This window comes from Pelecanus crispus, chromosome 1, assembly GCF_030463565.1.
Source record: "Pelecanus crispus isolate bPelCri1 chromosome 1, bPelCri1.pri, whole genome shotgun sequence".
Classification (NCBI taxonomy): domain Eukaryota; kingdom Metazoa; phylum Chordata; class Aves; order Pelecaniformes; family Pelecanidae; genus Pelecanus; species Pelecanus crispus.
The window spans coordinates 131,650,325-131,664,465 of record NC_134643.1 but is presented as its reverse complement, the minus strand read 5'-3'; the positions used below and the strand labels follow the sequence as shown (position 1 = coordinate 131,664,465).

The 14,141-nt window shown below is 35.4% G+C and overlaps 1 protein-coding gene across 1 annotated transcript in view; it reads right to left on the bottom strand.

Moving 5' to 3' along the window:
• CFAP47 (cilia and flagella associated protein 47) overlaps positions 1-14,141 on the bottom strand; it is a 353,360-nt gene that overhangs the window by 245,794 nt on the left and 93,425 nt on the right. The window contains exons 34-35 of the mRNA XM_075714741.1: positions 6,158-6,255; positions 5,742-5,858 (exon numbers count right to left, since the gene is read on the bottom strand). Of these exons, the coding sequence (XP_075570856.1) occupies positions 5,742-5,858; positions 6,158-6,255 (215 nt within the window). The remainder of the gene's footprint in view (positions 1-5,741; positions 5,859-6,157; positions 6,256-14,141) is intronic.

Genomic DNA, 14,141 nt, shown 5'->3' with positions numbered 1-14,141 from the left:
TTAGTTGAATAATGTAATGAAGCAAACTATTCAACAGATGCAAAAATCATGCAAGAAGGCTTTCCCCACTACAAAGCCTACAAAGCAAAATAGACTTCTTACGCCAAAGAACAGCTTCTAGCAGGACACAAATAACTGAAAAATAGAAAATGCTTGGAATCGGTGGCCATTAAATGTTACCTAGGTAACCAATTTAAACCAACAATTGTAAATGACTATTGAAAATTATGGGAAGTATTAAACAAACAGAAGTTAATAAAAATACTATATTAAATTTCAGAAACAGAAAGACATACATTAATGTTTATTAGTTATTTCCAGATTTGTATGGCTTGAACATTGAACTTAAAAGGTAAACATATAGGAAACAATGTTGTTTGTGAACAAAAGGAGGTTCCTAAGTTTATGTAAGCTTTGCTTATACAAATGCAGCAGCCAATTTTTCAATAAGCTGGAAGTCAATGTGAGAATAGAAGGGTCAGCAGGTCTGGAAAAAAGAGCAAGTCATTTTGGTGTCTAAATAAAACTTAAAAGCCTGTATTTTTGTATGTTTGTAATGTATACACATATGAACATCCTTTTTAAAAGACTATATCTATCCCAGACATATGCAGTTTCTCTTTAGAAATATCCCAGGTGAGACCATTATCAGGTCCAAGTAATTTTCAGATGCTCTGACAGAAATAAAAAGCACAACCAATTTTGAAACATACATGTCCTTTTCTTTCATTTCCACAACGTGTTTATGGGGTGCCCAATGGTATAATCTAGGTGAATTTAAAACTAGATATGCCCGAACAGAACATTTGTCTGTTGCAGTTGCATACATTTCTATACATCTCATCATGCCAGTGAATCATAGAATCATAGAACAGAATCATAGAATGGTTTAGGTTGGAAGCGACCTTAAAGGTCATCTAGTTCCAACTCCCCTGCCACAGGCAGGAATACCTTTCATTCGATCAGGTTGCTCAAAGCCTCATCCAACCTGGCCCTGAACACTTTCAGGGAGGGGGCATCCACAACTTCTCTGGGAAACCTGTTCCAGTGTCTCCCCACCCTCACAGTAAAGAATTTCTTTCTAATATCTAATCTAAATCTACCCTCTTTCAGTTTAAAACCGTTACCCCTCCCCCTATCACTACACTCCCTGATAAAGAGTCCCTCCCCACCTTTCCTGTAGGCACCCTTTAGGTACTGGAAGGCTTCTATAAGGTCTCCCCAGAACCTTCTCTTTTCTAGGCTAAGAACCCCAACTCTCAGCCTGTCCTCATAGGAGAGGTGTTCCATCCTTCTGATCATTTTGTGGCCCTCCTCTGGACCCGCTCCAACAGGTCCATGTCTTTCTTACGCTGGGGACCCCAGAGCTGAACACAGTACTCCAGGTGGGGTCTCATGAGAGCGGGAGAATCACCTCCCCTGACCTGATGGTCACGCTTCTTTTGATGCAGCCCAGGATGCAATTGGCTTTCTGGGCTGGGAGTGCACATTCCTGGCTCATATTCAGTTTTTCATCCATCAATACCGCCAATTCCTTCTCCACAGGGCCGCTCTTAATCCACTTATCACCCAGCCTGTATCGATGTTTGGGATTGCCCTGACCCAGGTGCAGGACCTTACATTAAGCCTTTTTGAAATTCATGAGGTTCGCACAGGCCCACGTCTCTAAGATGTCAAGGTCCCTCTGGATGGCATCCCTTCCTTCTGCAGTATCAACCACACCACTCAGTTTGGTGTCATCCACAGACTTGCTGAGGGTGCACTCAATCCCACTGTCTATGTCCCTGACAAAGACATTAAATAATATTGGGCCCAGTACGGACCCCTGAGCGACACCACTCATCACCGGTGTCCACCTGGGCACTGAGCCATTGATTGCAACTCTGAGTACAACCATCCATCCAACTCCTTAACCACTGAGTGGTCCACCCATCAAATTCACGTCTCTCCATTTTAGAGACAAGGATGTTGTGTGGGACAGTATCAAATGCTTTGCACAGTATTATCTATAAAGCTGAATTCCAGACAGATGTTCTTTATCTAATGCTCTGATTTATCAGGCTTACAGATCAATAGTTGTTGCATCCACTTTTATAAGGATGCTTAGGAAGATTCAGTCCTTTATAACTCTCTTCAAGCGTTTTTCCAGAATAGCTTAGGAAAGATACATATGAGAAGACAATTGCTACTCTAAAATAAAAGTGATCTTCAATTTTTTCTCACTTCTATTTTCTGAATTTAAGACCGCACATCAATACTAGATTCCTATCTCAGGCAAACCAAGGTATTTGCATTTGCATTATAGATTGGTGGATAGACAGACACAGAATTCTATCTGTGTTTTTTCAGTATCATACAAATTTTAGTCAAATAACTAAGAATTAAGAAAGAAATCCTTTTCCTTAAAGTTACTTTGGTCAAGAAGTTGCCATATTTATCAAGCTAATAGCTCCTTGCTAAAGTACATGAAACTGAAGACAAAAAAGTGTTAATCATCCTTAGAGATGATTACAATGAAAGTATGACTGAAACATTAAGTGACAGCCAGGAAGTTACCTTTCTAAGTGCATACAATAATCTGTAGACTACCTCAAGGAAAAAAACCTTACATGTACTGGAAATTTAGAAAATTCTATGTTGCTGCATTTCTTTCCTCTTCTCCATTGGCTGCTGACACCATCTTCTTTCTCTCCTTCATTTCAGACTCAAGTCTTGAGGTTACCATCTACCCCCCTTTCTTGCTCATATGGCCATGTTATTGCCCAGTGTCACTGCTTTCTACTCCACAACAATACTGAATTCCTCCCTCCATTTCAACAGAACAGCCACATTCAGTTTCTGCTTCTTAACCCTCTCCGACTTTACTTACATCTTCTATAGCTTGTTTGAAAATATTCTCCCTTTTACTTGGTCTCAAATATAAATGTCAGTATTGTTGGCCCCAATTTTAAATCAGCCAATAGCAAATTATGTTCCTCTACTGGCTATCCCCAACCACTGCATATTCTTTCCTAATCTATCCTTGTCACGTACATTCCCTCCCTATTGCTGTTATCCACCAACCTATCTTGCAATATTTTATTTTGGGCTTTCAACTGGATCTTCTTCAAATCAAAGCTGTTTAGAACTTAAAAATATCAAACACAAAGGAAAAAATACATAGAAAGACACCATTAATACTCCAGGGTTGAACTGTCAGTCATGATTAGAAAGTGGAAACAAAGAATTTCTTGCCCAAAGCACTCAATCTTAAGCCTATATCTTAATCCTTAAAAGGATTTAAAAGCCTTGAACTCTGTTAGAGGTATCATTTAAACTTGCAGCTAAAGTCTTCCAGACAGTTAAACTACTTTATTATTACACAATCGTAGATTTTTGAAGTGATTGAAAGTGCCATCTGTTCCAGACCTAATACATGTCTTGGCCTGCGCTGTCACCACCATCCTTGCATTAATTAATGCAAAGCTGTCCTGAAAGTTCAGAAGCAGTGATTGCCTGATAGTCAAGAACTTTGCCAATACTTTTGGAACATTTTAGCCTGTTAAATTTAAGAGACAAGACTATCAGAAAAATCCCAAATTAGGACAGTTCAGCAACAGGATTCACATATTTTACTGCTTTTATTGCTGAAGAACAAGAAGCTTTAGAAATTTCTACAGTAGTCGTAGAAAAGCATATATGAATTCCAATAAATTATGTAAAAAGTACCCTTTACCTTCTTTTTTTTTTTACTTCCACAATATTTTGTTTGTAGAACATGCCTTAGCTAGAGTTAAAATACAGACCTCAAAGAACCAAGATCTGTTCCTTTTTCTGGTGTTGACTGATTATATAGCTTTGTTTAAACTCCTAGCCTGTACAGAGATGGACTTTCCCATCTATGAAAACACCAATACCTCAAAAATACGCTGAACTTATAATATTGTAGTATTGTGGACATTGTAGTCTTAAAACACGCTAAGTGCATTAAGGAGAATGTCCTGCAGTTCTGCTTCCACCCTTAATGTGGTTAACTCCTTTTGCATATCTGGCATCCAGCCTCTGCCTTCATGTGCTGAACTGCCTGTTTTTGTTATTAAAAGCTGAAGCAAAATATACCTTCATTTTGAGGATTATACCTAGTTAATCTTTTTACACTTCCTGTCAGTCACAAGTATACGAAACAGTAGATTTTCTTGGTTTAGCCTGTCATAGCAAAGCCATTTATAACAGCATATCTGTATCAGGATGTGGGAGCAAGACAGTAGCTGATACAGCTGGAAATAGCAGTGTTAGTTTTTCACTGTAATCATAACACAATCGAATGGAAAGGGAAAAAAAAGTTGTAATTGAGCTTCCTTTCATACCACTTTGTTCACACTACGCCTTTACCTCTGATTCCCAATACTATTAATTCCTTTGGAAAGTTTCCTCATACACCAACAAATACTATGTCTATTCTACTGTATCCTCTTCCAGTCTTCTAGCCAGCCCAATATGCTCCACACCCACCTCAGCCCACCACAGTCCATCACATTCCCTTTGCTCATGACGGAAGCTGCATCACTCTGCAAATTCTTAAGAGAAAGATGTGACCTTAAACAGTTTTTACTAGTTTTGGTAAGGACAGGATTTTTAATGACTCATGGACCAAAGGAGAAAAGAAAAATAAGAGGGAATCTGCTATTTTAAGTAGGGCAATAGTTTGGTAACTAACACACAGAACCATCACATGGAAGATAAGAGCATGAATCCCTGTGAGCATGTAACCTTGTAATACAGCCTTGCCATTGCTATTAACAGGCCATAAGCTTTGTACTGAATTTACAGAGCCTCAGCACTGAGATTTGACAAGCCTTCTCTTTCTGAAGGCTTGTTGACCAGCTTGTAGAGCTTTGCTTTACTTGGTTTAGTTGTGACAGCAACTTTTTTAATTGATCAGGCCTCTGTGACTAATTTGTTTTACTTTTATCTTTGTATGGTACTACCAGAATACACAAATGGTCAGTTAAAGAAATGCAGACTGGGAGCAGGAGAAAACTTGTTTTAGGGACAACAAAAAGAACAAAGAAATAATATCTAACATATGTAGAGGGCACTATATAGAGGAAATTTGGAGCTGTAGGCCAATGAAAAAAGACAGATATGTAAAGCATGTTACTAACCATATAAAAATGATCCCAAGTGGAACCTAGATTGAAGAAGAAACTAACATAACAATATCATATTCCTCCAAAAAAGGATGTCAGAAACTGACAGCTTACGGTGTTACTCTCACCAGCAGTCCAAAGCTGCTGACTTCTGTGTGCATCAAATCTGGGACGGAATCCTTGTGGGCCTTCATGGTTAGATAGATGCAAGTAAGTGTCACTAGACATTCATATAATTTTTTACCACTCCTTTCTATGTTTAAGTACAAGATGTTTGTTCTTAAATATATTTTTTCTACATTGCCTTAGAATGTTAATAATAAATTCCACTCAGGTTTTCACTGTGTGATTTACGAAGCTAGAATCTGAACTGAATTAATCTTATATTCAGCTAGTTGTATATATGTGATTCTACAAAGCAAGGAATTACGGAAATTACTTGTAATTAAGTGTATTTATATGAAGCAGTTTTTTGGTTTTCATCATACAGCAGCACATCATGACACAAAACTGCATCACTAAAATCTCACCTTCATTTGATGTACAATATTACTACCATAAAGGAAAAAAAAAAAAAAAGCATGTAAGAACTGCTAGAATAAAATCATTTACCTTTATGTCTATAGCCAGACTGACAGCATGCATAGCATTCACAAGTATCAAACAGTTGTGTAGAAACTGTTCAGGAGTCCTTGGATTAGTATACATCCTTACAAAGTGAGTCGCAATCTAGAGAAGACAGAGAAATCAAACTCTTCCACTAAGCAAAATTACTATGTTTGTACTTCCACGCTTTCAGCAATCCATAAGATCTAAATTTGGAACTAAAATTCCCTCTTAAGAATATACCCAGAGAAAAGAAAAATTAATACTGAAATAATCGCTCTAGACTTGCTAAATGTTGGGTTTTGTTTTTTCTTTTTAAAAACCACATAAGCAAACAGTTCCAAATGAAAATAAGGCCTGAATAAACCCACTTATATTAATAAACTGTATAGAGCTCGCACAATATTAAGAAAAGTCCTTACCAAATAAGGACAATAAGCTGCCAGCTGTGCTGCCAATACCAGACCATCTAGAAGATCTCGGTCGAAATTTACTATCCATCTCCTTGGTGGTACTTCACCTGATTTAAAAACAGAGCAAGATAAATTAGATTCTTCTACCCTGAGATACCTAATTTTATTCTAGATAGATATGATGACTATTTGGAATGACTGAGTAGAGGAATGAATAGAAAAAGGAAACATCCCTTCACAGGTAGAATTTCCCAGGCATAATTCTCTTCCAGAGCCATTGCTGAAAACATGAAAAATCTCACCTGGAATATTGAAACTATTATTCATACACTCTGATACAGTATCTAAGAGTATTCATCACAAAGTAAGGGAAAGCAGGTAAGCTAAACTTAACCTCACAGATTAGGAACCTAAACATGTCAATTGTTTTTATTTTTATAGGCATAACATTCACAGAGCTACTGAAACTCATGAAAATATGCATGAATCCTTTAAAGTTGCAATGTTTAAGCACATAAGAAGGAAAAGGTTATTAATTTTCTTTAAGTTCATATTAAATTATTTGGCACAAATGCAATACTAATGGAAGCTAACAGCTCAATTTCTCCAGCGTAGATCACTACTTCTATAATTGTGTTGTAAAGGCCTATGCCTCACAAGGTTAGATTTTTTTATATATTTCTAATGTTTTTATTTAAAATAAAACTGATTATTAAGACAGTAAATATAGTTTATTTATTAGTATTTTTTATTTGAAGCATTACATACCTTAAATATTTAACACAGCATTTAAACAACAGACTTTTGTTCTTAAGAATCGTAATAAACCATAGGAAGAATACAGGCATTTGAAAACTCTCAACCTGAGATACTGTCTAAAAAAAGTTACTGACATACCAATAACTAAATGTCTTAAATCACTGTCTATACCCAATTACCAGTACTTTGCTCTCCAGATAATATGCATTTTGTGAAGCTCAAAAACATAGAAGCTGATCCTTTTTTAAGGAGAGAAATCTGGTCACAAATATTCAAGTACTGAGTCATGCCTTCTCTGTTGTGTTATTTGCAGTTTCTTCCAACTTCTATTGCAAAAATACCCATTGCTTAGTTTTCTTTGGTTTTGTTACTGTCTCAGGTCCAAGCTCCCAAATTTAGGGAACACTTTGGACTTCAGTCACTGGCAAGGTTTTAAGATAGACTGGGATCATGCTTTCTCATATAGGACAAATTATGTAGTTTCTATTTCACTATGCATCCAGAGAGTGTATTTACCAAGTTTGAAGCTAAGTTGAAAAAAACCCACCAATATGCTACAGAATCTGAGATGATAAAAAATCTCCTACATATTATAAACTCATAAACATCTTAATGTTATAATATAAAGAAATGTTCTTTTCTTTCAAAAATACTACCATTAAAAGATAAAAAAGTTTGTAACACTGAACTGTTATCATAGTAATATAACGATGTTCAGAACAGTCCACTACCTTCATTAGCAAAAGAAGAATTTGGAGACACCACTACTTGACATAGAAATAATTTAAAAGAACAGAAGCCTAAAATGTGTCACCAGGTTACACATTTCAGACCTTTATTTCAAGTCGGTCCTTATTAAGAGCTTCATTCTACAAGACCAAACACATGAAAGCAGGGGCACAAATCATGTATATTTTAGAGGTCCCTACTTTTACAGAAAGAGTACTATAAACTAACTGAAAGTTCAAGAAAGAGAAAAGGATAGATTCTCTATGCATTTGGAATACAATGATCTCATTTAGTGGTCAAGAATGCTGAATCTTTTGCTCTCACAAACTAGATGACACTATGCTATAGATGTAACACTTCAAACAGTGTTACTAAGGATTTTAAACTTGAGACAGTATTTTTGGATATGTTATATACCATATGAACAACAACTATCAAAACCACATTGACTAAGAAAGAAAGTAGGCTGTTGTATATTGAAAATTATTAAATTTCTTAAGGTAACCTTATTCACTCCTAAGTACCTTCAGATGTCAGCCAGGCTGATGTAACCAAGCAAGTTATTGTCCAAAACACATTCAAACTGGAAAAAAAAAATCCTGATCTTAAACTGAAACCATGGTAACCACTCCATGTAGTCTTGAAGGCACTACGAATCTTCAAAATGGTTTTCTTTTACTAGCATTTACTTTACTTGAGTTTATACCTCCTCATTTGCCTTTACCCACCTACTTTTGTTTGATGTTGTGATTGCAAAATTGTAATTAGTGACAGGGAAAAAGTAGCTAGAGATGCTGCTGCTAATGTCAATCATAATTTATCAACATCAGCTCAAGTAACTTTAATTGGTCCCCCAAGAAGTACAGTTAAATCAAATTTGCAAATAAGTAGCTATTATCAGCTACAGATATAAATTTGGTTGTGGAACTCCTCATTTATACCAATTAGATTAGTTGTAAGCTTATAAAATTGTTCCACGGTGCCATAAATATTATGCTTCAGACTAAATTTAAGAGATAAAATGTTCAAGAATGAGATAGAAGAAATAAAATAACCATGGGGCAAATCATTAAACAGGACGTGCATTCAGATAGAATCCTACATCAATGCAAAGTAAATATAACAAATTATAATCTCAAATAAAAATTAATTCCAAGAAAGACTAATTTTTAAGTACTTGCATTCATAAAATAAGCCAGCTAACACACAAGATAATTTTATCAAACTGTGACTTTGTATGTCATTGAAGAGTGGAATTCTTACAGAATTTTCAACAAGTGTTCACGAACATCCAGAAGTAAAATTTTGACGTGCATATGCTTTGCACCAGGGGGTGCCGGTTCCTTATGATCCCACTAAAACACTCAGACTTCATAAAGTTAACTGCCAGTTATTGGAGCTAATGCTATAGGGAAAAAGAGGTTATTATAAATAACCTTACATCCCTTCAGACACTGGGAACCTCAGGTTGTGCACCATTAGAACTGACCCCCAGCCAGGATGCAGCACACTGTAGTAGTCTGTGGTAGGGTTAGCTCTTATAGGATTTTGTTAAAACAAAACAATTCTGCTAATCATTTCTACCATCAGATAAAAAGGATGTTCATGTGAGACATGCTGGTGGCGTAATCACTGGTACCAAGTGGAGCTGCCTACAGGCCCCTCTGTTACAATTAGCTGGCGAAGTTTATCCTGTAGCCAAGGAATACACATAGCGCAGCACAGGCCTGCACCTACTCAAGTTAACTGTTATGTGGATCACTTAGCTCCTTTAGGTACAATGATCTTCCAGTTAGGATCACTACAACATACTAATGGTTTGGTATATTTATACTATTTGGAGAGAAGCTCTCCAAAATGATTTAATCAAAAATTATTTAAAAAAAAAAAAAAAAAGTACCCTTTCCAGAAAATATCTAAACCAAAAGTATTTTTCATAGCCAAGTACTTTGTGAGGAAGTACTTGGTACAGCTTCAGGATTATCCTTTGCTGATTTTGAAAGGGAAAAAAAATTATGGAGGAATCAAGTCTTCCATTAGTGATCCAAAACTACATTTGAAGTACAGGTCAAAAAGAATTACTTAGAAGACAGTTCTGTACAGGACTTCTTATGACATGACACATAAACAAAGTAGACATTCAGAACAAAAAACATACTCTGTAGGGAAAGATTCTTCTTTGTGGCATAAGCACCAAATAAAGAGCCTCAGAAGGATTCGGTCTGCTATCAAGAAGGATACTATGCACTTAAACAACCTTACTACCTGCTGCTTTTAGTGGCAGTCAGTTCAGACTTCATTTTTTTTTTTTAATTTCATGCTCATGTACAATGATGTGGGAATAAAGATGTTTGGTCTAACTTACTAAGCACTAGAGATTTAACATTAGTCCTACAAAATACTTTCAAGCAGGGTGCTAGAGATTTTTCTTTAACTGCTACAATAAACACTCTGCTGCAGTGGAAAATTATAATGTATCAAAAATTCAGTGGGAAAGTCATTAGAATATTAATAACTAATTACACTTTAAAAAATTAATTCAACCTACAACAAACTCCTGTACCATATTCTAAGCAAAATCTGTCTTTCATGATCCTTTTGTTCATTTATAGAATACAGATGCCTCAGAATCTGAAAAACTTAAAAGTTTATCACTTCGCATCAACTATTTGAAGATACTTCAAGCATATTCATATAGCTCTAGTAAGAAATAATAGGAGTAGATGCTGCACAAGCTTACCAACAAAGGCATGTAAATTAATCTGAGCTTAACTCTGTGACATTGATAATGGTTTAAGTTTGCCACTTTTTCAGTGTGGTAATGTTTAGGCTTGGTCCAATATCCCTTATTTTTTCCTATTCATGCTGTAAAGTGACTTCAAATGTTATTTCAAATGAAAGAAAAGATCAGCAGGTCAATGAGTTGGAAAGCCAATGGCTGCTGCCACCTACACCTCTGTCTGCAATGCTCTGCCTCATCACACTATTCAGTCTCTTCCCACCATTCTCTGTTTATACAACCAATTACATTCAACAAGATGGTTTTCAGAACAGTAAGATCTTTGATCTAAACAGGTGTAACTTTGGCCAGCGTTTTCCCCTTCTATCCCCCCAAAACCTATTCGCCATATCAGAAGATAGATGGAAATCTTACTACAAATGAATCATTATATAAAATATGTTCTAATATATATTAATTATATTAATAATTATACTGTTCTTAAACAGTCTTTTTTCTTCTGGAAGGCCCTAAAGTGTTATTTCTTTCTGTTTTCATCACTAAAAAATAAGCTCTAATAGTTTAAATAAAAGAACTGGCTTAAAAAGAGAGACAAACTCTTCCTTTTTACAGAAAACAGCAAGTTTCTTCTAGAACATTAAAAAAAAAGTTATTTCAAATTACTATCTAAAAAGTCTCCTTTTCTGAAGAAATTTTTAATTCAATTTAGACTTCAAATAATGTTTCTTTTGTCGTTGTTTCATTAATATGAACTGAAAGAAAACTAAATCAATTTACATGTTATTCTAAATATTCATGAAATATATGCTCAGTTAAAGAAAAATCAAAAACCAGTATTTAAAAGAGGGTTAGAATAAAAAATTCATTTTCTCTAAGTTTTCAAATCAGAATTAAAACATTTATAAATTTATAAAGAAAAAAAAACATTTCACTGTGTCACAATTTTTTTCCCCTATTGTTTAACTGAAACAACCTTTTTTCAAGCAAAAACTCTAAGTTTAAGGGTCCTTGATAATTCTGGATGGCAAGGTACCAAAGATGAAGTCTGACTGGATATATAACATCTCCCTGTTGCCTGTGACAGGAACAGAACACAGTAAATATGGGCCTCAACATCTAAATTGGGACAGTATTAACTAACTAAATTCAGAACTCCATTTTACAAATGTTTACAGTAGGAGAAATTAACTTTATCCCAACTCCTTGGTAAATTGCTTGCAGTTATCTCAAAAATATTTAATGTAGTCACTGCAAAAACAAATACTTTAAAAATAGCAAAATACATTTTTAAATGCTTACTTTCTTCTTTAAAAGTTAGTCTTTCTAATATAAATCCATCATATTATTGATCATAGTTGGGACCTATAAAATTCAATAATCTGCCTGTTTTTTATTATTATTATTAATAGAACTCAGACTCACTCTCAGCACACAATATTGGTATTTTTAATAAATCACCATTTCTACTTTTTTATTTTTAGGTTTTTAAGATTAACTGCTTCTGCTTTCATTTTAAATTAGGTCCAATATTGAATTCTTCTTCTGGTTAGTCATCTAGATTGATTTGCTCAGCCTGGTTATGGAAACTCATTAAACCAGATGCTTCGATCAAAAAAGTAAACTTTATTGTTTTATCTTAACTTTAAATCTTACTTTAAGTGTACCATTAGCTACCTTTAGGCTTCTGGTGGGAATATCACTTAAGCGCAGTTAAGCAATACCAGTTGTTGCTAGTACCTATGTACTTTCTTCTGTCTCCACTAATCCTTTCTTTCATGCTGGTAGAATTGTCTGTGTGGCAGCCAAGTGAGTGTGGGAACAAAGCTGTCTTAAAAAGAAATGCCAAAACATTTCTTTACTTTTTAATCTGGATCACACCAATCTGGTTTACCACACAGCCACAGCTGCGCCCGTGGAAATGAAACATGGTAGCACTATTGTTTAAAAAACATATATTGAACTATAGCTTTATAGCCTATGTAAATCAGAGCATGAAGAAAAAAACCCATGAAGTGGACTATTTTCCCATTTTGACTAATTAAATACTTTTATAAGTATTTTTTGTTGTTTTCAGTTAATCCTTCTACTATCAATCAACCTACTTAACTCAAATGCTTGTGAATAAATTAGTCAGAAAACATAATGTCTTTTTCCTAATTACATCAAATCTAGCAGAAAATCTGCCAGCTCACCACTCTACAATAATTAAATTTTTAAATATAATTACTCAGTTTTAGTAAAAATAAGCAATGGAAATCAGAAGTCTTACTCAGGGTACCTCATTTTCCTCTAAGCACATAAATATATTAAATTTCATTTGTATTGGTACTTCTTGCAAAAAAAAAAAAAAAAAAAAAAGAAAATTACTAACATCTTTAAGGTAAAGATTCTCAGCCAATGTAATGATGAAAACTTGACTGATGGGTATTTTAGGCCCAAAATAGCTTAAAACATGAATCCTAACAGGTAGCAGATGGTATCAGTGGGGAGGGATGGGGAGAGGAAATTGTCCGAAATTGAACTTCTGAATTCTGAGACAGAATCCTGCTACTTGCCAGCTGCATCCCATAGGGACTGGTTGCAAATTTTGGTAACACCTAGACTAAAGTGGCATGTTCTGAATCCTCCCGTTAATGAAGGGGCATGAGAAAGAAGCACCAATTAGGCTGATTGTGAGTTGTGCTTCTGCACATGGACTATTTAGATTGGGAAAACTGGAGACTTGGGGTTATGGAAAGAAGAGCCCAAAAAGAAGCACTCCCAAAAAGAAGCAGCAGTCTTGAAGAGACAACAGGGGACTGGAAAGAAAGTGAAGAACTTCCTAACTGGAGGAAATATCTGGGAAGTGGGAGAAGATCCTGAAGATCAGAGAGATGCATAGAGACAAATGCCAGCGGATGCCCAGGGACTTTGGAGAGTGACACATGAGACTGGTAACTATGAGCAGCGGCACAGCAGGGATTGACATGACTTTTGCCTGATCTTCTCAGACCACTAGCAACCTCCCTGCCAGGGAGGGATTTGAGACCTTGTGAACATAGCACTGTGTGGAGCATCTGACTCTGTGAAATTATCAAACAGGGTAAGAGCTCTGACCTTGCTGGTTCTTCAATAAACCCCAATATCCTGATCCATCACAGGCTGTCATTTACTCTGTCTAACCCATGACAATAGGTGAAAATACTTCATAAAAGACAACAATCAAGCAGGATTAACTTGGAGGGGATGTGCAGTCACTCATGTACTGTACTCAGACATTTACTGTGGTTATGGAAAGTTAAAGTATACTGCAAGAGGCCTCTTAAGTGATTTAAAATGAGAGTAGTTTTGTTTCAGTTGTTGATCCCTCTCAACACTGAAGGAAGTAATGTTCATACTCAATTCAGTGATTCAGGAATAACTTAATTCCTGCATTTATTTATTTTTAATAGGCAATTTTATTTTTAACTTGTGATGGCATTATGTGGCATGCATGCAGTAACCCAGCATAACAGCATTGTCCTCATATTTCTTGTGACAGGTTACACCAACTTTTGAAGACACACTGCTTTCTGTTTTCATGAAGAATTTCTAGATAGATGAAGGAAAAGTTTTGCTATGGCACTCTAATTATTCATTTCTATATTATACAATTTTTTTTATTTTAAAAAGTCCAGTTCTGTTGAGTCTTTTAAAATGTTGTTGCCTTTAAAAAGTCCCTGAAACACATTTTGCATCAATTACTTAATACATAGTCTCACTCCTAATTCATCCTGAATGTAGAAA